Below are 23,157 nucleotides of genomic sequence, written 5' to 3'. Positions count from 1 at the left end.
TCCGTCCTTTTCTTAACCTTTCTACGCTTCTTTTCTCACGCAACGGTACTAGAGGGGGGGAATCATAAAGAAAAACCGGTTCTATAATTTCGTTTCTATAAAACACCCGTAGCATAACTGAACACGGACTTTTAATTCCCTTAAATAGCTACAAAAAAAATGACTAGACACAAAATTTAATTGTACTTTTAAGGGGAATTTCTCTTCCTATCTCTAATAATAAAGAGACTCCCATGTTGTTAAGATCTACACTTTCTTTTTTTTTTTTTCTATGGTATATACAAAAAGACCGTTATTCCTTGGCATTGTATTACTTAGAGAGTCTTCATTCCATGTGGAAATAGAGAAATTAGATAAAAACTAAAAATAAACAAGAACTAAAACACAAACAGTCAATAAAAAAAAAAAAAATGCATTTCCTGCTGGTGATACTGGGAGTGTTTACTTTTTTCGTTTCGCTACCTGCAGTTGTACAGGTGTTGAACTCGGTACCTTCATATTTTAGCACGCCGGTGACTTGGCTTCCACACTACATTCCTAGGGAAAACTTTAATGAGTGGTTGGAGGCTGAGAATAGTATTGCTCTACGTAACTTGCTAGATAACTTCCTGGACGATGGTGTAATTTTAGCTTCACCCTCTCAATCCGCACCGAACTATTACTACCAGTGGATTAGAGATAGTGCTATCGTCATAAACACCTTAGTGAAGCAGCTCGCAGTGTGTCAAGAACCGGACTGTTCCGTGATCCATAGGAGAATTGTTCAGTATCTAAATAATTCATGGCGGTTGCAACGTATCGATAACTTATCCGGAAGAGGAGTCCCTACGTCAACCAAGGGTCTTGGAGAACCAAAATTTAACGTCGATTTTTCTTCTTTTGATCTCAGTTGGGGGAGACCACAGAATGATGGTCCAGCCCTGCGTGTGGTTACTATCCTGAACTACTTGCAAAATCTCAACAATTCTGACACTCAATTTTCACCTTCCTTGTTGTCATTGAATGACTACGAAGATTACACATCCCAATTCTTGCCCTTAAAGGAAAGTCGTGATATTTACCATGAGATATTATATTGGGATTTGCTCTTCATAGTGAATAATTGGCATATGAAGAATTTCGATTTGTGGGAGGAAGTGTACGGATTCCATTTCTTCACTACAGTGATGCAGCTTTACTCGATAGACAGGGCTATTCCCGTTTTGGAAACTAATAAGTATTTCTGGGGTGTTGATGAGCAATTTTTAAATAAATTAATCAATACAAGGGACACTTTACTATCATTCGTCAGGGAAAAGGGTGGCTTCATTGATCACACCAGAGAGATAATTAAATCGTGTCCACAGGTTCTCGGAGAAAGGTCAGGACTTGATATCGCAACAATCTTGGCAAGTGTATACACTCATGACGAAGGTAATGCGGGGAATGACTTGGAAATTTTTGACGTTGATGACAATAATATATTGAATACTTTGTATGACCTTATTGAATCAATGTCTGAACTCTACCCCATAAACAAACTCAAGGTCGAAAATAACAATAAGAAGACCAAATTTTATGGAACAGCTCTGGGTCGGTATCCAGAAGATGTTTATGATGGTATTGATGTCTCAGAGGGTAATCCATGGTTTTTGGCAACAGCGGCAGCCTCAGAATTATCTTTTAAGTTAATCAAGAAGTATCGTGATGAATCCAAAGATATAGTGATACTCAAAGGCAACAGATTTTGGAGTTTGGTCCTAGACCAATACGACCCTCGTAAAGATATTACGATCACGTACAACTCGCATGGGTTCAACGAGACGTTGAAGTCACTGATGGAGCTTGGTGATTCTTTCCTAGATACGATAAGGTCGCATGTAGCCAATAATGGTTCCATGAGCGAGCAATTCAATAAGTATACTGGATTCAACCAAGGCGCTAGAGACCTCACATGGTCCTATGGTGCTTTCCTAAATACAATACAAGCTAGAAATTCAATCAAGAATTTGCTTTAAGTTTTGGTAATTAAATACGAGTTTCACTTTATATGTAGGAAATATCGTTTTATATATAGGAATGAAATAGTTTATTACAGTTTTTTTTGTTATGCAATTATTTACAGTGCTGTTTGGATATATATATTTATATTTTCAGAACGTGGGAACCTCCAAACCAACCCTATTAGCGGTTCTCTTAACTTTCTCCTCCTGTGATATTTTCTTTCCGTTGTAACGTTCTATAAGCTCTTCGTATTCCCGTTGGTTTGTGAAAAACATCTCTATATTCTTCAGGTGTGTGAGAAACTTGGCATTACCTTGCCCCTCGAGAACCTGCCTCCGAACCATCTCTTTGTCTCTCATGAACAACGTACTCTTGTCGTTAGCCGGGTCGATTTTTTTCAACTTCTCAACACGTGCTGTCAACAACACCATCTGCTTGTTCAGCTCCTTCACCTTCACAGCATCGTTCTTATACTTCATCTGGTCCCGCACCAGCTGTATCCGCTGGTACGTCAGCTTCGCGATGTCCTGCTTCAGACTCCTCCTCAATTGCTCAATAACATTCGGCCTCTCAAACTTCACAATACTCCTAACAAGCGACCTATATGTAGACACCAATGACATAGTTTTATAATATCTCTCTAGGATATATATATATATGTATTTTTATACCCTTTCCCTGTTCTAACACTAAACACAAAGTACATATGTATTTCTACGCAATGGTGACTTATATGATCATTGACCGAAAAGAGAGAATGAATAACGAAGGAAACATGTGATATATCACTGGGCACTAATAATCGCGTGACAGTCATTCTTCCCATTTCCGTGATTTCGGCCTTTTACAGTAAGACAATAGAAAAAAGGGGAGTTTGTGCTAGTTGGCAGTGGGATGTTGTTGTTTTTTTAATTGTCCGAGAACTCGGAGACCAAAGAAAATTTTTTTTTAAACATGCTGCGATCCAATTGGCCGAAGAACTTTGATTTTGGGCAGAGGACAGGACATTTGGAAAGAGCGTTGTGCGTGTGTTTCTGTGGATTTTCTTGTTTAGTGTTGGATGTGGGAGAAAGAGAGCGATAGTATATAAGGGGGAGAGGGTTTATTATGTGGAACTAGGCGATTAAGTTTATATATGGTTAATGTGATGGCTTTAGTGAGAACCTCTTTGTTAAAGATATAAAGACACTGCAAGCCCAAAAAAGGAGTTAGTTCAATAGTAAATAAAGTAATAAGATTAGAGAGAGAAAAAATGTTCAAGTTTGTTCAGAGAAGAGGTTTAGCATCTGTGGCCAATGAATTGGTTCTTCCAAAGAAGTATGGTGGTAGATACACGGTTACTTTGATTCCTGGTGATGGTGTTGGTGAGGAGATCACTGATTCTGTGATGTCTATCTTCGAGGCTGAGAACATTCCTATTGATTGGGAACGTGTGGATATCTCTACATCTGATAGTACGCAGGATGTATCTGCTGCCGTAGAGTCTCTAAAGAGGAACAAGATCGGTTTGAAAGGTATCTGGCATACCTCTGCTGACATCTCGGACCATGGTTCCTTCAATGTGGCCTTGAGGAAGAAGTTGGACATGTATGCGCACGTTGCGTTCTTCAAGTCTGTTCCTGGTGTTAAGACTAGGATCCCAAATGTGGACCTTGTTGTCATTAGAGAGAATACCGAGGGTGAATACTCGGGTCTAGAGCACGAATCTGTGCCGGGTGTTGTTGAGTCCCTAAAGATCATTACAAAGGCCAAGTCCGAGAGAATAGCCAGATTTGCATTTGATTTCGCAAAGAAGTACAACAGAAAGAGTGTCTGCGCGGTCCATAAGGCTAACATCATGAAGATGAGTGACGGTTTGTTCAGAAACACCGTCACCGAGATCGGTGCCAAAGAATACCCAGATATCCAGACCTCCTCCATCATCGTTGACAATGCCTCCATGCAGGCTGTTGCCAAGCCACATCAATTTGACGTCATGGTCACTCCTTCCATGTACGGTACTATTATCGGTAACATCGGTGCCGCTCTAATTGGTGGCCCAGGTCTTGTTGCAGGTGCTCACTATGGTAGAGAATACGCCGTCTTCGAACCAGGTTCCCAACACGTTGGCTTGGACATCAAGGGTAAGAACGTCGCTAACCCAACAGCTATGATCCTTTCCTCCACTATCATGCTACAGCACTTGGGTCTAAACGAGGCTGCTAAGAGAATCTCCAAGGCTACCCACGACGTTATCAGCGCAGGTAAGGTCACTACTAAGGATATCGGTGGTACTGCTTCCACAACCGAGTACACTAATGCCATTATCTCTAGACTTGCTGAACTTAAGTAAATAATATAAAGCACACATAATAATAATAGTAAAAAGATAATCAACTATTTCATAAGAGGGTGAAAAGAAAACTTGTAACTAACTTCAAAAAAGAAAATTGTATATTTGGATCTTTCTGTCCCTTTTCTGTATTTCTGTACCATAACCTCAATGAATATCAAGTAATTCAACCTATATTTCGATGTTTAAAACTACTTACTTAATATTCATATATATATAAAATTATATAGCATTATCACTTGGTATAATTATTTCGTATAAGCTGATATTTTTGACAGTTTCGTTAGCAGTCGAGAAAGAGAACCAATGCGGATTTATTTTAATCACGGGGAATGGCTTTTTATCTGATCAAGTGATGATGTGACGTAAAGTTATGTATTTCTCAATCCCAATCTCATTGGCAATCCAAGCTGATATTTTGCGATAAAGAGGAAATTGAAAAAATAATGAGTCAATTCGCTTCGGCATTGGAATCAGTGAAATCGATAACGTTAGAGGCAGCTGCAGTAGCGTCCTCCAAGCTAGGGGAGACATCATATAGTCAGTATTCAAGAACGATTTCTGCTAGCCAGTTACATACCCTCTTAAACTCAAGGAATAATAGAGAAGTAAGAGATGGTTTGAAGTGTCTTATGACAGCAGTTGCTGTAGGAGACGCTACCCTTGATCCACAATCCTACTTCCCTGATGTGGTAAAAACTGTAAACTCGGATGATTTGAGGATAAGGAGACTGGTCGGTCTATATCTAAATAGGTACGCACAAACAGACCCAGATCTTGCTTTACTGGTTGTTAACTCCTTACAAAAATTATCCTCCGATATTAACCCTGAGATTAGAGCCTTTTCCCTAAAAGCATTGAGTGATATGGGACTGAAATCCTTGGAACCGATTATCCTACATGGTCTAAAAAAATGTGTGACAGATCCTTCACCAGTGGTTCGCTCAGAAGTTGCATACAGTATTTTGAAATTATATAATTCAGCGTACGATGAGTTTGAAGAAGAATTTATTACGCTGTTAAAGAGTTTGATGGCAGACGCTGAGCCAAGGGTGGTTTCAAGTGCAATAGTCACATTCAAAGAACACTTTTCGGATAACCTGGACTGGCTACATGGCCATTATAGGAGATACTGTTCTATCATTGATAAACTGGATTCCAATGCGCAACTATATACAATAAAACTTTTAACAAGATATGGAAAACGATTTCTACCTAGACCAATATTACAAAATGCAAGTGATGCCAGTGCTAAAATCGAATTGCCCGATAATTTACAAGATATACCTTTTGATTCATTTACAGTTTCATATCATGATGATCTAAAGTTATTCCTGGACAATATGAAAATACTTGCTTTTAGCAACAATCCAAATGTCATTTTAGAGTGTTTTAATTCCTACCTCCAGCTTTCTACTATAGGTACTCTGAAACATACGAAGCTTCCACAGGCGCTACTACGTTTTGTTAATGATTCATCCTTAGATGATAGCACAAGGATATCTCTTTTGCAGAGTGTTCTATATTTTTCTACAATTGACTCCACACTCTTTGAAGATGACTATAAAACTTTTTTTTTGTATCCACATGATAGTAAAATGGTAGGCACTTTCAAATTGAAAGTTTTATCGGCCTTAATAACAGAAAATAACGGAGTGCAAATCTTGTCTGAATGCAAAAGCTACGTCTATTCCGAATATTCTGTAACAATAAAATCCAATGCATTAAAGACTGTTGGTATTATAGGCCAGATCAAGACTGAGTGGGGTGATAAAATTTTAAAGTGGTTGTTAAAAAGTCTTGAAAATAATTCAACGGATAAATATGTCTTAGATACGATGGTCAATGTGATAAGGGTTCTTTTGCATATGTTTCCTCAACAAAATTTCAAGGCTATATTTAAACTTTCGAAAATACTGGAAAATAAAGATCTATTGCACGATAAAGCAAGAGCGGGTATTATTTGGTTATTCGGGGAAATTGCTCGATTGGAATTTGCGTTGTGTCCAGATATACTAAGAAGGCTTGTTAGAGACTTTACGTTTGAAGAAAAGAACTGTAGGCTCCAAATTGTACTATTAGCGGCAAAATTATTATCATATGATATTGTGGCCGCCTCTAATAATGAGAGTATTTATGATTATGAGTCATCAAGGCTTTATCAAATATATAAAGCTGTTGTCTATTTAGCAAAGTATGATGATGATTTCGATATTAGAGATAGAGTTAGGATGATTGATTCTTTGTTTTCTGAGGACAAAATTCAAATAGTAACTTTAATGTTACAAGTACCAAAGCCCGAGCCTCTGCTCATTCCTATGAAGAGAGGACTCGAGTTCGAAGACCCTCTAAACAACTCAGCAACTCAACAGGATTTAAGATTGGTACATTTTGGCGTGTCACAAAATTTACTTGATAATTTCAAATCTATTCCATGGACATATGATTCTGAAAGTGAAAACTCTGAAGATATTCGTGAGCCACTTCCTGTTAAAGATTACGATAGATACAAGACCAGCTTCTCATCTGAAAACTTCAAGGCCAATAATCGTGAAAAATCGTTCACAAATTCTAGTGAAAATAATAAAAGGTTAGAAGCTACTACAAAACAAGCCACTGATTCTAACACCTTCGTCTCAAAGCAAGGCCAGAAATATAAGTTACAAAGTCTTGATGAATTCTTTTCTGACGTTCCTGAACCAACAAAGAAATCTACATCTGTACACTCGAAACAGTTTAAGCAGGAAAGTGAGGAAGAGGAAAACGAAGAGGACGAAAGTGAAGACACAGATGAAAGTGAAGATGATGATAGCTCTGAGGAGGAGGAAACTTCTTCGGAAAGCGAATCAGAGTCTGATGAAAATGAAAATCTGTTACATTCTGCTAATTAGATTATGACTTTTTACTCGTCAGCTATAATAGTAATAAGTCAATATAATAAAGTGTGGAGAAATGGGTGTGAGTTTTTTCATTCTATTCCTTTGAAATTTTTGACTCTGTTTTTTTACATTTTTTTAAACACTATACGTAAAGATATATAATTTGTTCACACACATCTAAAAAATTGCATAGTAATTCTTATTATTGATCAAGTATTATTACTGATCGAATGTATGTACATTTGTGGTAAAGCTACTTTTCTTAAATTGGTTAATTATATAGAATATTATTATATGGGACTAAGTATGCTGAACAATTAGCCTAGAAAGCTAACTAATATAACTTTATGAATACATAACTCATTTCGTAGTTAATTCAAATGTATAGCGTTAATTATTCCTGGAACACATATTAATGCCGGAAAAAGATAATTTAATATAAAGACAAAAAAAAAGAGGGTGAAAGAAAACAAAAAAGTTTCCTGGTATATTAGTTGAGTGATATTTTTTGTTGGTATTTCATTTTATTTCGCAAAAAAAAATGAAAACACGTAGTATCGTAAATTTATTATATTAATACATGTACTTGAATTCCGGATTCAAATCACTTAGCTTTTCATCATATGGAATTGGTTCACCAATCTCATGGCAATGATCGATAATGGCTTGTTTCTTCTGGTTGTCTTTGTAGTACAAATAGCACTGTAGAGAGGTCATGACAATAGCCAAAACTTGGAAACCAAGACATAGAGACAAACCCAAAATGTATCTTGGTTTGTCCTTGGCTAGGAAGATTTGACCAGAAACTAGACCAGAACCGGAACCAATAAATAGATTGATACCTAGCGCAGTAGCTCTTTTGAAGTAGTTACCTGTGTTACCACTTAGCCATAGACAGTTACAAGCAGCGTTGACATAAATTCCCATACACAAGATGAAAACACCAAAGTATCTTACACCGTGGACAGTAGAACCTAGAACGATTGCAAGACCTATGCATGTAGTTAAACAAGCACCGATAATGAATGGACTTCTCAGCTTCAATCTGTCAGACCAGATGGCACAGACGAAAAAGACGACAGCAGTAAGGAAGTAAACTGGGACAGTCATCAATTGAGCCTTGACGTGACTGAACCCCAAACTTGTGACGATAATTGGTAAGAAAACAGTCAAACCGAAAGTGGTCAAATCGATACCGAATAGAGCAACAGCACTAACCCATGTCTTGACATCCTTAACAGCCAACCAGACTTGGAACCAGTCAAACTTTTCGTCTGGGTTGAAAGTATTCATTGTGTTGTATCTTTCAATGACATATTCTCTTTCCTCTGGAGTGAAAAACCATGAGTCCTCCAACTTACGGCCCAACCCCCAGATGTAGGCAGGGACAAAACCGACAGAGATAGCACCTTCGACAATATAGATATATTGCCAAGCGTGTAGAGCACCGTTAATCTTAGAACAACCATAACCTATCAAACCACCGAATGCAGAAGACAAAGCAGCAGCACAGAAAACAAAAGCGAATCTGACAGCGTACTGTTCTCTTCTGTAACAAACTGATAAGTACATGTTGATAGCTGGGTAGATCATACCTTCGAACATACCCAGTAGTAAACGGACAGCTAGCAATTGGCCGTAGTTCTTAACAAAAGCGGTACCAATAGAGATACCACCGAAGCACAACAGACAAGAACTCATCATTCTGTTAGGACCCATAATCTTTAATAAGTTAGCACCAACTGGGTCAAACAAAATGTAAGTACCGAAAAAGACGGTAACAGCGACGTTATATTCTTTACCTTTCAAACCAATAGTCTTGGACAAACCAGCCACTTCAGCGTTACCGATGTTAGACTTATCCAAGTTGGACAAGAAGTACATCATCATCAGTAATGGGATAACAAACATGTCCATCTTCCTAACAATTCTCTTCTCCATTGGGTGATGTAACGACGGTAGCATGTACCCATCATCATCAGTAGTAGTACCTAAGAACTCACGTTCACTTGCAGTCTCAGCCCTTTTCTTCTCATCACTGGGGTATTCATCGGCAGAGTTAGAATAACTCTTTGCAGCCTCAGAGAACTCAACAACACCACGATGTCTTACTTGTTCTTCCATAGAGTCATTGCTGTTAGCTTTAAAGACAATCTCTTCAACGTTAGACATTTTTTTATTTTTTTGTACTGTACTGTAATATTATAGTTTAATGATAGAAATATATTATTTCGAAAGTCCTTTTTTAAGTTAAAATATTTTTAAATTAATAAAATATTTAACTTTTTTTTTTGGGCTAGGATTCAGTCCAGATTAAATAATATTTTATCTTTTTTTTTTTATTGAAGATATGGTCTTCCAAAAGTCTTGTCTTTCTAATTAAATAATTAGAAAATAGCAGACTCTCTTATCGACTTTTTAAATAAAATAATAGATTTTCACTACTATTTATCTTAATATATTTTTAATAATATCAAGTGTTGATTATGTCAAATTTTAAAAAATTTAAATTAAAAAATTAAAAATTTTGACTTCAAATTGGAAAATCTCGACTTACAAATATCAAATGTCCTGAAACTTTATTGTATTTGTCCTTATTTGTCTTTATGTAACCCAAATACAGAAAAAAAAAAAAAGATTTTTTTTTTTTCAGAGGAAAAAGATTAACGCTATAGAAAAGTCCGTACTAAAAAACTAATATGCAAGAGAAAATTGGAAAAGGGAAAGAGACAGCCATGCATCAGAAAAAAAAGAAGTTAAAGACAGAACTTTTGGGAATGAGGAAAGGAAAAAAAGGATAATGGCATGGGTATTTATACTTTTTTTTTTTAAAAGAAAACCATAAAAAAAACGAGAAACTAAATCCATACTCTCTTTCTCTCTCTCTATCTCTATTTTTTTTTTAGTGATTAGTCAATGTTGGGTATTGATTATTTTGAAAAGGGTTACGGAATTTAACCGAGTTAGAAAATTACTTAATTTTATTTATTCGTTTAATTTAGTTATTTAACTTAATAAAATTTAAATATTGCCGTTATGTAAATAAAAAGGTCTATGATGGGTATTACAGGCAAAAAAAGGTATAAGTTTTAATATGATTTTCTAACGTTACTTTTTTTGTTTTAATTTTTAATTAATACTGGGCTACTAAATAATTTTTTAAAAATTATTTGAGGATATGTTCTTATACTTTAGAACATGAGGAATCTAATGGTATAATTGGCTTTACATAAAAAAATTTTCTTGATATGAATAAAATTAAAAGTATGATAACTCCAATATCAAATTTCTAATTAAATTCTATTTTTTTTCTGTTTTAATTTTTTTAGGCTTCATTCTCGCAGGAGTAAAAGGACTGAAAAAAAAAAATTAAATACTATATAAAAAAGAGAATACGAATACAATAGAACTTCAACTGCCGAAATAAAAGAGTAGCGAGAGAGAGAGAGAGAGAGAAAATAAAAGTAGACGATAAACTGTAGATAGATAAGTAAAACAACGCACGGGATTAGTTCTTGCATACCAAAAAAAAAATTTTATTTGTAATAAAAAAAAACTTTTTGCAAGATAAAACAATAAAGCTATTTTAAATAAGACAGAATGAGATAAACTATTATATCCAGCTTTCTTAATTCCGTCAAATAAATAGAAAAAAAATCTGGAAGAAAATAAAACAATATTTATTCGGTATAAAATTAATATAAAATAAAATAATAGTATAAACTTGGAAAGCAGGTAATAAAAAAAAAAACAAGTTTAATAGTATATTTTTATATGGAGTAGTGTAGTTTTTATTATTATCCAATGATAATTAATTTAATTATTTTATTTTTTTAGTTCTTTTTTTGACGCCCTTTGAACGAGTCATCGTTCAGGCACGAACAAAAAAACAAATTGACGTGACACTCTCGAGTCACACACTACGCCTTGGAAGAAGAAAGGGGAAAAAAGTAACTTGGCAGCAAATATTAGGCCGCCTTTTTCAAGTACTTCTTTCAAGGAAGTTACAATGTTCCAATAGTGTAGTGGCTATCACGTTGCCTTCACACGGCAAAGGTCCCGAGTTCGAACCTCGGTTGGAACATTTCCAATTCCTTCTTTTTTTTCGTTTCTCTCTTCTAATCTAATGTAATTCCTAATAGCTAAGGGAGGCGGAGATTCTTTTTTTTTTTATTTTTAAAGCTTTAGAAGAGTTGATGCTCATCGCAACATTAATTTGTTGTGTTTTTTTCAAATTATATACAAGTAGAGCAAGAACTGCAATATAAATGGAACTTCTGAGATGGGTGTTCATTCATTTTGGGATATAGTGGGGCCCACTGCAAAGCCCGTAAGGCTGGAGTCCTTGCAGGATCGTAAGATGGCGGTTGATGCCTCTATTTGGATCTATCAGTTCTTGAAGGCGGTTAGAGATAAAGAAGGTAATGCTATCAAGTCGGCACATATCACTGGTTTCTTCAGACGTGTGTGTAAACTACTCTATTTTGGAATCCAGCCGGTGTTTGTGTTCGATGGTGGTGTTCCTGTTCTAAAGAGAAAGACTATTCAGAAGAGGAAAGAGAGGAGAGAAGGTAAGAGAGAAAATGCTAGTAGAACAGCTAAGAGGATCTTGGCTAAGCAGCTTCAAACGTTGAAAGAGAGAGGTTCTTTGGATGATTCCAATAGCAACGGCGGCAACGGTGATACCCGTACCAACGTATTCAAGCCATTCGATGAGTGGGATTTGCCGGAGATTCCAGGCTTTAAATATAGTAGGAACGATGAAAGAGTGAATTCTGCAGACAATTTTGAAAAATTGATTAACTCTATTGATACCGATGTAATTGATGATATAGATTTGGATGCTATCAATCCGGCATCGAAGGAATTTGAAGAACTGCCGAAGACAACACAATTTATGATTCTATCGACATTGAGATTACGCTCCCGTTTGAGAATGGGATACACAAAGGACCAGCTAGAAAATATATTTCCTGATAGCATGGATTTTTCAAAATTCCAAATAGATATGTTGAAAAGAAGAAACTTCTTTACTCAGAAGTTGATTAATGTGACCGGTATAAATGATGGAGGGGCTTCGAAACTTCAGGAAGCAGTTGAAAATGACGGTAATAGGTTTGCAGGTAAAAATAGCAAAGAATATAAGCTTTTGAAGACTGAAAACGGTTGGACGCTAGGATTTGGTGACTACGATGGGTCTGAAGCATCTAAAGCTATTTCTCTTGAAGATACAGATAAAAAGATGATCGAACAAGTGGCTCCCAAGAATAGAGAAGAAAATGGTTGCGGAGATGATGAGGAGGAGGAATTTGAATGGGAGGATATTGAACTCAAACCTGAACCTAAGAAAAATGTAGAGGATTACTCTTTAAAAGCTGCAAGAATGCTAACATCTAATCCAACTGCTGGTGAAAAGCGAGGTACCCTTCAATCATTCCTAGATACTCGTCCAAGTGAAATATCTCCGAGGAAGATGATGGCACAAGAAGGATTAAAAAAACCTATTCATATTATTGATGAGCAGGATGAACAGCATCATGACGAAGTTATAGACATCAGTTCTGACAGTGACTCTGATAATGAATATGAAGAACAACTAAAAGAAATTGAGGCCATAGAGAACTTCAACAGGAAGAGAAATTTGGAAAATGCTTTAAACGAGCAGTCTAAAAGTGAATCTACTAAAATACGAAAGACAAATAATGTAACATCAGATAATGCAGTACCAGAAACAATTAGCATGAAACCACCAGTTTTAACTGAAGCTCAACAGAATTTAAAATACATTGTTGATAAAATACCTGCTCTGGATAATATAGAAACTGGTTCTTTATTATTTGGGCCACAAACTGATTTGCCTAAGGTAGATGGGATTCCAGAGCTCGAGAAAGATAAGATAGAAGCACGTAACAAAGAAAAGGACTCTAGTGATAAAGAACCTGCTCAAATTCCAGAAATGCCTTCTTGGTTTGAGAATACTTCTACTTCTATCTCCTATAATCCTTATCAAAATACAAATTTTGTAGAAGACTCCGCTACTAATGAAAATAATGAGGGTCTTGACAACAATAACAACTTTGGTTTCCAGATGTTATCTGGTCCACTTCCGGAATTCAACCTCCCCACTACTTCTGAATCTAACGTAGAAAAAGAAAATGACATAGAAATTTTAAAAATTAATGAACCTGACTCAAGAACTAATGAGGAAGATAAGGATGCTGAAAAGTCGGATGAGTCGGAAGGTGAGATAGACATAAGACAACCGGAAGTCTTTGCATATGATTTTTCTGAGGATGAGGAGGAACAATTAACTGAGACCATGAGAAAAGAGGAAGAAGAATTCAGAGAGTTCAGAGTCACAGCACTGAATAACTCTAATGTTGGTGAAAATGCGTTTATTGAGGATGAGATTTACGTACAACAGGTCAAGGATAAGAGAGATGCAGATGAAGTGACTATCGATATGATTCGTGAAGTCCAAGAATTGCTGGCAAGATTTGGGATTCCCTATATAACGGCACCAATGGAAGCAGAAGCCCAATGTGCTGAATTAGTCCATCTGAGTCTCGTTGATGGAATTATCACTGATGATAGTGATGTTTTTTTATTCGGTGGGAGAAAAGTTTATAAAAATATGTTTCATGAAAGAAACTATGTTGAATATTATGATTCCGAAACGATATTCCATGGCTTAGGTCTTTCCAGAGAGAATATGATAGAGCTAGCACAATTACTAGGGAGTGATTATACTACTGGTATCAAAGGTATGGGACCTGTATCAAGTATGGAAGTGATCGCGGAATTCGGCAGCCTAGAGAATTTTAAGAAATGGTACAATGAAGGCCAGTTTGACAAAAAGAAGCAGGAATCTGAAAACAAGTTCCAAAGGGATTTGAGAAAGAAGTTGGTTAAGAATGAAGTCGTTTTAGAAGCTGATTTTCCTAGCCCGTTTGTATTTGATTCATACCTTAACCCAGAGGTTGATCATGACAAGACTCCATTTGTATGGGCAAGTCCGGACCTCGATATGCTAAGAGACTTCCTTTATAAATATCTGGGCTGGCCCCAAGAGAAGTCAGACGAAGTGCTAATCCCACTAATCAGAGATATAAACGCCAGAAAGAAAGCACCAAAACAATCCACCCTGACTGACTTCTTCCCTAGAGAGTACCTAGACCAAAAGAAATTCAATCTTGGAAAACGTATAACAACAGCAACCGGGAAATTAAAACAAAGAAGAACCCAATAATTTGGTCGTTTTTTTTGTTTTTTCATGTTGTTTTCATAATTATATATAAACCTAATATTCCCATATTTTATAATATATTTAATGTATTATTCAACCGCCATAGATTTTACATAATTATGAACGAACTTAAAAAAACCTGGGTGCGGAAATCGCCGAGAATTTTCTAACTACATGACTAATGGATCTTACCCGGCCACCAAATGTCCTTTAAAATTCGAAAATGTCCCTCTTTTTTTTTTTCAAAATTTCAATTTAAATTAATCCCCCGGGTAACGTTCACGGCAATTTTTGCGATGAGCACTAAAAAGTGAACCTGGGGTGTGGGTGTGAGTCTAATTAATTTAAAAAATTCCAATTTGATGGATGACAAATGGAATGATCCCAGGAGTTCTATTAACTTCTTATAACCAGATCACGATAGTGCTGCCTGTCTACATTTGTGTGAAAAGAGAGTTGTTTTGTTTGAGAAAAAAATTTGGTACCTTTTAGGTTTCTCGGAGAGGCTGAACATCAAACTAAGGAACCTGAGAAATATTGGGTGTTATACTGAAGTTATAAGAGAAACATATAAATATTATTTCGAAAAAATTGTGATATTATTCTATATTTTCTGTGATTTTTTTTGGTTGGTTGTTGTGTTTTTTAATTGGTAAGTGCTATTAGTGTTAATTACTTAATAAATATCTCTTAAAAAAGAATGGGAGGAAGCAATGGGAATACGCTATCTCTTCAAGAGCGTATGATGAGCGCTACTATAGGGTCGTTGTTAACCTCTGTAATTTTGACACCTATGGATGTTGTTAGGATACGGCTCCAACAGCAACAGATGATTGAGGATTGCGGCTGTGCAGATATAGAAAATTTGCCGGAAGGCAAAACTATTGGAATACGAAGGAATACGTCTGAATTGTTGAAAAATTCAAGAGTGATAAAGAGATCAGAACTTGAACCGGCAAAGATATTCTGGGAGAGTTCCTGCTTTCAAAATTTAAGCTGTAGAAATCAAAAGTTTGATGGTACATTGGAGGCCTTCTCCAAAATTGCCAAATTTGAAGGTGTATCGACACTTTGGAGAGGCATATCTATTACATTATTGATGGCTATACCGGCGAATATTGTTTATTTTACAGGGTACGAATATGTACGAGATAAATCCCCAATAAGCAAGACACACCCAATCATTAACCCGTTGATATGTGGTGCTCTAGCCAGGGTCCTCGCAGCTACAACAGTTGCTCCATTGGAATTAATCAAAACAAAATTACAAAGTATTCCTAGTTCTGCAAGGTCGCATGGGACCCTTATCATGTATAAAGATCTTCTGAACGGGATTAAAAATGAAATTCGAGTAAATGGGGTAACTCAGACGCTATGGAAGGGTTTGGAAATCACACTATGGAGAGATGTCCCTTTTAGTGCAATATATTGGGCATCTTATGAGTTTTATAAAAAGAAAGTATCTTACCTCTCACCTGATTCTATGGACAAAGATGGGAATTCAAACTGGTTTTACTTTACAAATAGCTTTTTAGGCGGGTTCGTTAGTGGTAGCATTGCTGCTGTGGCCACACATCCATTTGACGTGGGAAAGACAAGACAACAGATAGCTCTTGTTTCCGAAAATCCAAATTCTAGAATGAAATATGGAAAATCAAATACTATGTTTGGGTTTTTGAACTCAATTAGACGTGTTGAAGGCTATGGTGCATTGTACACAGGGTTAGCTCCGCGTGTGGCAAAGATAGCTCCTAGCTGTGCAATAATGATTTCTAGTTATGAATTGACTAAGAGATTGTTTATTTAGAGACAGTATCATTTAAACAAGCATATTGCTGTATAAAAGGTCTTCTTCCAGTGTTAACTAACTTCCTCAGTTGTAAATAATTTCGATACATTGAAACTAACGATTAATGAATCCTGCATAAAAAATTACATATCATTATAATATTATAAACATTCATGCATCATATATATTATAGTGAGTACTATTTACCTTGTCATTTATATTCCCATTTAGTTATAGTTACAAAATGCAAAAAATTTCAAATGCGATTTAGTTGTTATTTAGTTCATTAGGTTTTAATCAATTAAGTGAGAGTATTCAGGAATCTCCTTAACCTTATTGTTAAAAAACTTCTCTAACCGGTTTGCGTATTTATAATACGAAGTATTTTCACCATTATACAACCTACAGTTGTTGAAAATTAACCTTGCATCATATATGAAATCTTCCATCTTCTCATATTTATTATTTTCTAGTTTTAGTTCCATTGTACTTAGGTCCATAGGCTCTTTAATAAATTCATAATAGTCCGGAACTTCTTCTTTGTTGACTGGTCTTAAGAACGGCCATGCTGCTGCATGGTTTTGAAGTTCAATTAAAATATTTTGAATAGCTGCGTAATGTGGGCCTCTTTTCGGCCTTTGAGCTAACTCATCCATTTCTGGCGTCCACCCAGCTTCACGTAAACCTGGAATATCCATAGGATTCATTGGTTTTATATTATCGAGATCCCTAAAGTTTTCCAATCCTGGGTGAACAACATGTGATTTTGAGATGGTTCTAATTTTTCTTCTCAAAGCAGCTTCCTGTAACAGTAAAATTTTAGCAGCATCTAAGTATCTAATTCTTGGAAGCATTGAACATTGCATTAGTGTACCACCTTCATAGTCCTTGATATAACCCATCCAAACCTTCTTGTCAAGAGTAATATCCTTAGTGAAACCTTGCTTCTTGAAGTAACCAATGGCATAATTATCAGCATAGGTCAGAAAGTATCTAATATCTGATGTGTTTCGTACGTAGTCTTTTAAGTGGTTCATTAGATGTGCACCATAACCACGAACTTGTTCTGTCGAACTGATCGCACAGAAAACGATTTCTGCAAACTGCCTTTTATTGAAAGGTTTATAAGTAATACCACCCACTACCGTTAACGGTTTCCTTATTACGGCCATGGAAAGGTGGCTTCTATCATACACTAGTCTTGCTATATATTCCTTAGGCATTTTAGGAAGTTGCTTCTGGAATATATTTTTCAGCCCGGTTAAAACCATCATATTCTCTCTAGTATTATCGTTGCTCACCACTCTAAACTCAATCTTTCCCTCATTCTCTTCTATGACACTTGCTCTTTCCTTAAATTTATATTCAATCCCATCAAATTCGAACTTCACCAATCCTTTTTCCTCATCTTCTATAGTTTCCTTTCCTCCCACTTCTATTGGTTTATCGCTTTCACCATCCTCTTTTCCATTATTCTCATCTCTATCTTTTTCGTCTTCATCAACTTCATCATCTTCGTCTTTATCTTCCTGGTCGTCTTTATCTTCTTGATCGTCTTTGTCTTCTTTATCTTCTTGATCGTCTTTGTCTTCTTTATCTTCTTGATCGTCTTTGTCTTCTTTATCCACTTCTTCTTTGTCTTCTTTATTTACTAATTTTTTGTCTTCTTTATCCACTACATCTTTGTCTACTTTATCATCTACATCTGTATCTTCTATATCTTTATCTTCTTTAGCCTCTGCGCTGCCATCTTCTCCGTTATTCATTTTTTCAGTTGTATCCTGATCTACGGACTCCTTACCAGAAGTGTCCTTCTTTTTATGTTTGTTATCCTTCACAGTATCCTTTTCATCGCTTCCCGTTTCTTCTCCATCAGGTGTATCTGCATCAGTTTTCTTCTCATCAGAAGCTTCCTCTTGTTTGTGTTTCCCAGTAGATGGCTCTTCCTCTATCACTTCTTCTCCTTCTACCACTTTCTGTTTTTTCGTTACATGTTCATCGCGATGATTAGATCTTCTCCTTACCACCATATTGTATTCAACAAAAAAAAATGTATATATATGATAGTAATAATTGGCTAAATTTTTTGAATCGTTTATTCTTGTTTTGTTTTTGTTTTGTTTGTTTGTTTTTTCTTCAAATCCTTTATTATACAAAGGCTAACTTTCTAGGAAAAGAGAATTGAGATAAAATGCAAGTATCTTCTGTAAAAATGAGTAATAAATCAATGTTTTCTTACAAACTTCTTTATTCCAATAGCCCAAGCACTGTTTACATTTTTTGCATGTACATCGCTATATTTCGGCAACGCTTCAATTCTTGCAATTCGCCAAAAAAAAAAAAAAGAAATGGAAAATCAAAACGTCAATGGTGATTAGTCATGAGAGAGATATTCATATACGGGTCTCGATCTAATTATATCATAAGCATAGTATTTTGTACCTGAGCCTAGATATTTATTTTATTAATATACTGGGATAATAGCAAATTTTACGAAACATATCAATATATTTGTTGCTATCAAGTTATTGCTTTTTTAATTTATAAAAATCATCAGATAATGAGAATAAAAAAGGGGAATAGTAGCTGAAATGAATGAATTTTTTTTAAGGAGATATAGTGCCATAATAAATAATTTGGCGGCATAATAAATAATATTTTAAGGGTTTCCCGAAATATTAATTAATTGAAACGGTGCCTGTATCAATGTATAGAATCTTTCGATGAATCTCTTCTTCTCCCCCACACAGTACCCCTGTAATTTAGCCGTAACAGTCGTCCATTTGAGCCCTTACATCTCATCTCCCCTATACCCCCACTACCCGTAGATCTGGGGGGGAGGGAAAAAAAGGGTATTATAAAAAGAAAAGTGAACCTAATAAATGAGCCTTGTAATATATTACTTTTTTTTCTCTTCTTTCTTTTTTTTTTTTAATTGATTTCGGTGATTATATGAAAATAAATACCTTTTAAAGGGTTATCAAAGCAATGGACTCATGATATCTGAGTATTACTGAAACCAATTGATGTATTATATCACTTTATGTAATACAAGGCCTCGTAGAAATACAGTCGGTTGAGTGAATTTGTTATTTCGGAAAAAATATTCTAGAACCAAAGATATTCCTTTTGTTTCAATATATTAATATTCTGGGGATAGTCTTCTTATCCCTTATATCGAAAGATAAAATAATACTATTCACTCACAAAAAAATGAGATATATAAAGACTGGGTACATTTGAGAATTTCTTGTTTTCTATCTTTATTATTGCTATTTTGTATGTATAAACTGGTAACTAAAAACTCAAATAATAAATATAAGTATAAATTCTAGGATTTATATATAATAAAAAAAAAAGAAAAGGAAAAAGGAAAAAAGAATTATGTCAACTATTACAAAAGTTCACTCCAGGACTGTCTATGACTCACGTGGTAACCCAACTGTTGAAGTTGAAGTAACTACTAAAGATGGCACTTTTAGAGCCATTGTTCCTTCTGGAGCCTCTACTGGGTCTCACGAAGCACTGGAATTACGTGACGGTGATGACTCTAGGTGGGGAGGTAAAGGTGTCTTGAAGGCAGTGGCCAATGTTAAGGATACTATCGGTCCAGAACTGGTTAAGGCAAAGTTGGATGTTACGGACCAAACTGCGATTGATAATTTCATGATCAAGTTGGATGGTACCGGTAACAAGAGTAAACTAGGTGCTAATGCCATCCTTGGTGTCTCATTGGCAGTTGCAAGAGCGGGTGCTGCGGCTAAAGGTGTGCCTTTGTATAAGCATATTGCTGACTTATCCGGTGCAAAACAAGATCCTTTCGTTATTCCTTGTCCATTCTTTAATGTTTTGAATGGTGGTGTTCATGCGGGAGGTCATTTAGCTCTTCAAGAATTCTTGATTGCTCCTGTGGGCGCTGAGAACTTTCATGAAGCTGTTAGAATTGGCTCAGAGGTTTACCATCACTTAAAGGCTTTGGCTAAGAAGAGAATTGATAATTCTGCAGGTAATGTTGGTGATGAGGGTGGTATAGCACCCTCTTTGTCTACTGCATTTGAAGCTTTAGACTTGATTTATGATGCCATCAAGGAAGCTGGTCATGAAGGAAAGGTCAAGATTGCTATGGACCCAGCCTCATCGGAATTCTATAAAGATGGAAAGTATGATCTGGATTTTAAGAATTCTAATCCTGATCCAAAAAATAAATTAAGTGGTAAGGAGTTGGGCGAGTTTTATATGTCAATTTTGAAGAAGTATCCAATTGTTTCCTTGGAAGATCCCTTCGCAGAAGATGATTGGGATTCCTGGACTGATTTCTTCCCTAAGGCTGGCATCCAAATCATTGCAGATGATTTGACTGTAACCAACCCGGAGAGAATTCAAACTGCTATTGAAAAGAAGGCAGCGGACTGTTTGTTATTGAAAGTTAACCAAATTGGTTCTTTAACAGAATCTATCAAGGCAGCTAATCTGGCTTTCGGTGCCGGATGGGGTGTTCAAGTATCTCACAGATCTGGTGAGACTGAGGACACTTTTATTGCCGATTTGGTCGTTGGTTTGAGGACCGGTCAAATCAAATCTGGTTCTTTAGCTAGATCTGAGAGATTAGCTAAGTGGAACCAACTTTTAAGAATTGAAGAAGAATTAGGTTCTGACTGTGTCTTCGCTGGTTCCAAGTTCCATAAAGGACAAGAGTTGTAATATTGTTCTTTCTTAGCCAGCTTTTTTTTTACTCGGATTTATGCCATCCATTTACATACTTACTACTTGAACAAAGTATATTGGAAAGGCAGATAAGAAAATTACTGTTTATATTATATCTAAATATATATTCATATATTTATATAGAATGTTTAATAACCACGACGGATGTGGTTTAGTTTTTTTCTTATATTATTCTCTTTGTATTCATTTTACTTACAGAGTGATACATGTTTTGGTAGCAAAATTTGTAAATAGTAATTTTTTACGTTGAAAGAGTCAAGTTAACCAACAACTGTAAGTCAGAAACTATTAACATATATAGATATATATACATAATTATATAAAGATCAAAAGTTACTTTCCACTAGATTAGTGAAAAGAATTTCGAAAGAATAAAATTCAGTAAAATATTTTTTATCATCGAGCATATCCATAATATTTAGCCTTGGCTTATCCATTACCATTAAAATTCTGTTCCAGCAGTTAGGGTCTTGATAATCCAATTCTTAGCTGGTGGGAAATTATTGGTAATATTTAGACCTAGACTTCTAAGAGCTACAACAGGTGCTGCATCCGTATGGTATAGCTTATAAAGCTTATCGGCCATGTTTAATAAAATATGATTGGTAGCATATCTTTCAGCCCAGAATGGTTCCAAGCTTAATAAGGAACCGATATCTTGGCCTCTCTGAGTTGCTTTTTCAAGAGCATCTACAAGTGCTTCAGTGTCACCTTGGCCCATATTTAAACCTTGACCAGCCAAAGGATGTGTTGTGTGGGCAGCATCACCTAGCAATGCTACTCTGTACGAACAGTAAGAGTCAGCATGTGTCATCTTCAATGGAAATCTGGCTCTGGTATCTCCTTTAACATCTATTACTTGAGGAGGGTACAGTTCATCAATCATAGTGTCATTAGTTAATTTAGAGAACTCTTGGTCCATTCTAAATTTAACATCCTCAACCAATTCCTCAGTAGTTATCTTTCCAGCTTCTAGTTCATCAAAGTAGTATTGTAAATCAACATTGTCTAGAACAAAGGCTGCATTTATCAACGAGGCAAAGGCTTTTGGATCCATATCCAACAATAGTTTAGAGATTCTCTCTGTTGTGGTCCAGACTAATGTTGCATTTTCGCCTGGCAACGGCAAATGAGCAATTGGCCCATCTGGTAGAAATCTTTGCCAGCCTCTCAACTTAAATGGATCGTACTGTAGCTTCATTGTTGCGACCACTCCAAATGTGCCATAGAACCAACCACGAGACTCAATGTTAGCGAATTTCCTAACTGGAGATTGGAAACCATCCGCACCCACGAGAAGTCTAGTTTTATAAATATCACCGTTATCCAATGTAACCAAAGGCCATGAGGTAGGATCCTTTGGATCTGAACTCTCTATCTTTGTGACTTTAGTCTTGTCCACTATCTTAAAATCATCTAAAAGTTCATCGTATTGAGACAGTTTCTTTAAAATACTAGATTGTATATTCAAAATTTCAATCATTTCCAACATCGAAGGTTTTTCAAGGTCAAGGATAGTGTTCGTGACCCCATCTGTGACGTAAAGTCCATCGTAAGGCTGAATCCTGTCCCTCAACAGGAAATCACCAGCACCAGCTCTTTCAGCAATGAAATGTAGTGACTTTGGCGTAATACTAACAACTCTATTTGTAAAATGTTCAGGAGGACTATCGTGGAACGATGTGACTTTACCCAAGTCCCCGGCATCCACTAAAGTAGTGGAAAGACCAGAAAGAATTGGTGAGTTTTTAATGGCTGCAGCTAAGGTAAGCCCAGCAGGACCACCTCCAACAATTAACACATCCGTTAACTTAGGTGTAGCATTTTTAGCAACTGTAGCAAGTCCACGAATGGTAACAAACATTTTTTCCTAAAATCTACTTTCTATTATTTTTTTTTCTCGATTTTATTTCTTTGTGTCTCTCCCAACTTCCTCAATTACAATATTAGAGCCCAAATAACAAATAGAAATCAATTTCAAGGAAGTCCAGTTACCATCTATAATAATAAATCCATATATTAATTTTTTTTGGTTCAATTGCTTATACGAGCATTTCCCAATTTTTCTGCAACTTTTTTTTTTTTGTCAACCCACCCCACAGACTCACGAAGACACAGAAATCGAAGGATAAGCTGTCAAATTAGAGGACCCTTATCTTCCCATTGTTTTCTCTTAAGGCACACAAACACATACACAAAGCAG

The 23,157-nt window shown here is 35.9% G+C and overlaps 9 protein-coding genes across 9 annotated transcripts; 5 read left to right on the top strand and 4 right to left on the bottom strand.

The window, feature by feature from the left end:
* Positions 1-410: 410 nt before the first annotated feature.
* On the top strand, positions 411-1,997 carry SGA1 (glucan 1,4-alpha-glucosidase; the record flags this gene model as incomplete). The annotated part of the gene is made up of 1 exon (XM_071051171.1): positions 411-1,997. The coding sequence occupies one exon, from the start codon at positions 411-413 to the stop codon at positions 1,995-1,997; it is 1,587 nt and encodes a 528-aa protein (XP_070907867.1).
* Positions 1,998-2,132: 135 nt separating this feature from the next.
* FMC1 (Fmc1p) lies at positions 2,133-2,606 on the bottom strand (the record flags this gene model as incomplete). The annotated part of the gene is made up of 1 exon (XM_071051170.1): positions 2,133-2,606. The coding sequence occupies one exon, from the start codon at positions 2,604-2,606 to the stop codon at positions 2,133-2,135; it is 474 nt and encodes a 157-aa protein (XP_070907866.1).
* Positions 2,607-3,235: 629 nt separating this feature from the next.
* Positions 3,236-4,315, top strand: IDH1 (isocitrate dehydrogenase (NAD(+)) IDH1; the record flags this gene model as incomplete). Its single annotated transcript, XM_071051169.1, has 1 exon — positions 3,236-4,315. One exon carries the CDS (start codon positions 3,236-3,238, stop codon positions 4,313-4,315), a length of 1,080 nt encoding a protein of 359 aa, XP_070907865.1.
* Positions 4,316-7,767: 3,452 nt separating this feature from the next.
* Positions 7,768-9,366, bottom strand: TNA1 (Tna1p; the record flags this gene model as incomplete). The annotated part of the gene is made up of 1 exon (XM_071051168.1): positions 7,768-9,366. One exon carries the CDS (start codon positions 9,364-9,366, stop codon positions 7,768-7,770), a length of 1,599 nt encoding a protein of 532 aa, XP_070907864.1.
* A 2,110-nt stretch (positions 9,367-11,476) lies between these two features.
* Positions 11,477-14,443, top strand: RAD2 (ssDNA endodeoxyribonuclease RAD2; the record flags this gene model as incomplete). Its single annotated transcript, XM_071051167.1, has 1 exon — positions 11,477-14,443. One exon carries the CDS (start codon positions 11,477-11,479, stop codon positions 14,441-14,443), a length of 2,967 nt encoding a protein of 988 aa, XP_070907863.1.
* A 697-nt stretch (positions 14,444-15,140) lies between these two features.
* On the top strand, positions 15,141-16,247 carry MTM1 (Mtm1p; the record flags this gene model as incomplete). Its single annotated transcript, XM_071051166.1, has 1 exon — positions 15,141-16,247. The coding sequence occupies one exon, from the start codon at positions 15,141-15,143 to the stop codon at positions 16,245-16,247; it is 1,107 nt and encodes a 368-aa protein (XP_070907862.1).
* Positions 16,248-16,522: 275 nt separating this feature from the next.
* On the bottom strand, positions 16,523-18,259 carry GCN5 (histone acetyltransferase GCN5; the record flags this gene model as incomplete). The annotated part of the gene is made up of 1 exon (XM_071051165.1): positions 16,523-18,259. One exon carries the CDS (start codon positions 18,257-18,259, stop codon positions 16,523-16,525), a length of 1,737 nt encoding a protein of 578 aa, XP_070907861.1.
* A 1,354-nt stretch (positions 18,260-19,613) lies between these two features.
* Positions 19,614-20,930, top strand: ENO1 (phosphopyruvate hydratase ENO1; the record flags this gene model as incomplete). Its single annotated transcript, XM_071051164.1, has 1 exon — positions 19,614-20,930. The coding sequence occupies one exon, from the start codon at positions 19,614-19,616 to the stop codon at positions 20,928-20,930; it is 1,317 nt and encodes a 438-aa protein (XP_070907860.1).
* A 466-nt stretch (positions 20,931-21,396) lies between these two features.
* On the bottom strand, positions 21,397-22,818 carry COQ6 (putative N,N-dimethylaniline monooxygenase COQ6; the record flags this gene model as incomplete). Its single annotated transcript, XM_071051163.1, has 1 exon — positions 21,397-22,818. One exon carries the CDS (start codon positions 22,816-22,818, stop codon positions 21,397-21,399), a length of 1,422 nt encoding a protein of 473 aa, XP_070907859.1.
* Positions 22,819-23,157: the final 339 nt, after the last annotated feature.

The sequence above is a fragment of the Nakaseomyces bracarensis genome (genome assembly GCF_045282275.1).
Source record: "Nakaseomyces bracarensis strain CBM3 chromosome Unknown Scaff5_0, whole genome shotgun sequence".
NCBI lineage: Eukaryota > Fungi > Ascomycota > Saccharomycetes > Saccharomycetales > Saccharomycetaceae > Nakaseomyces > Nakaseomyces bracarensis.
The sequence above is the reverse complement of the archived record's forward strand: the minus strand, read 5'-3'. Positions and strand labels throughout refer to the sequence as shown.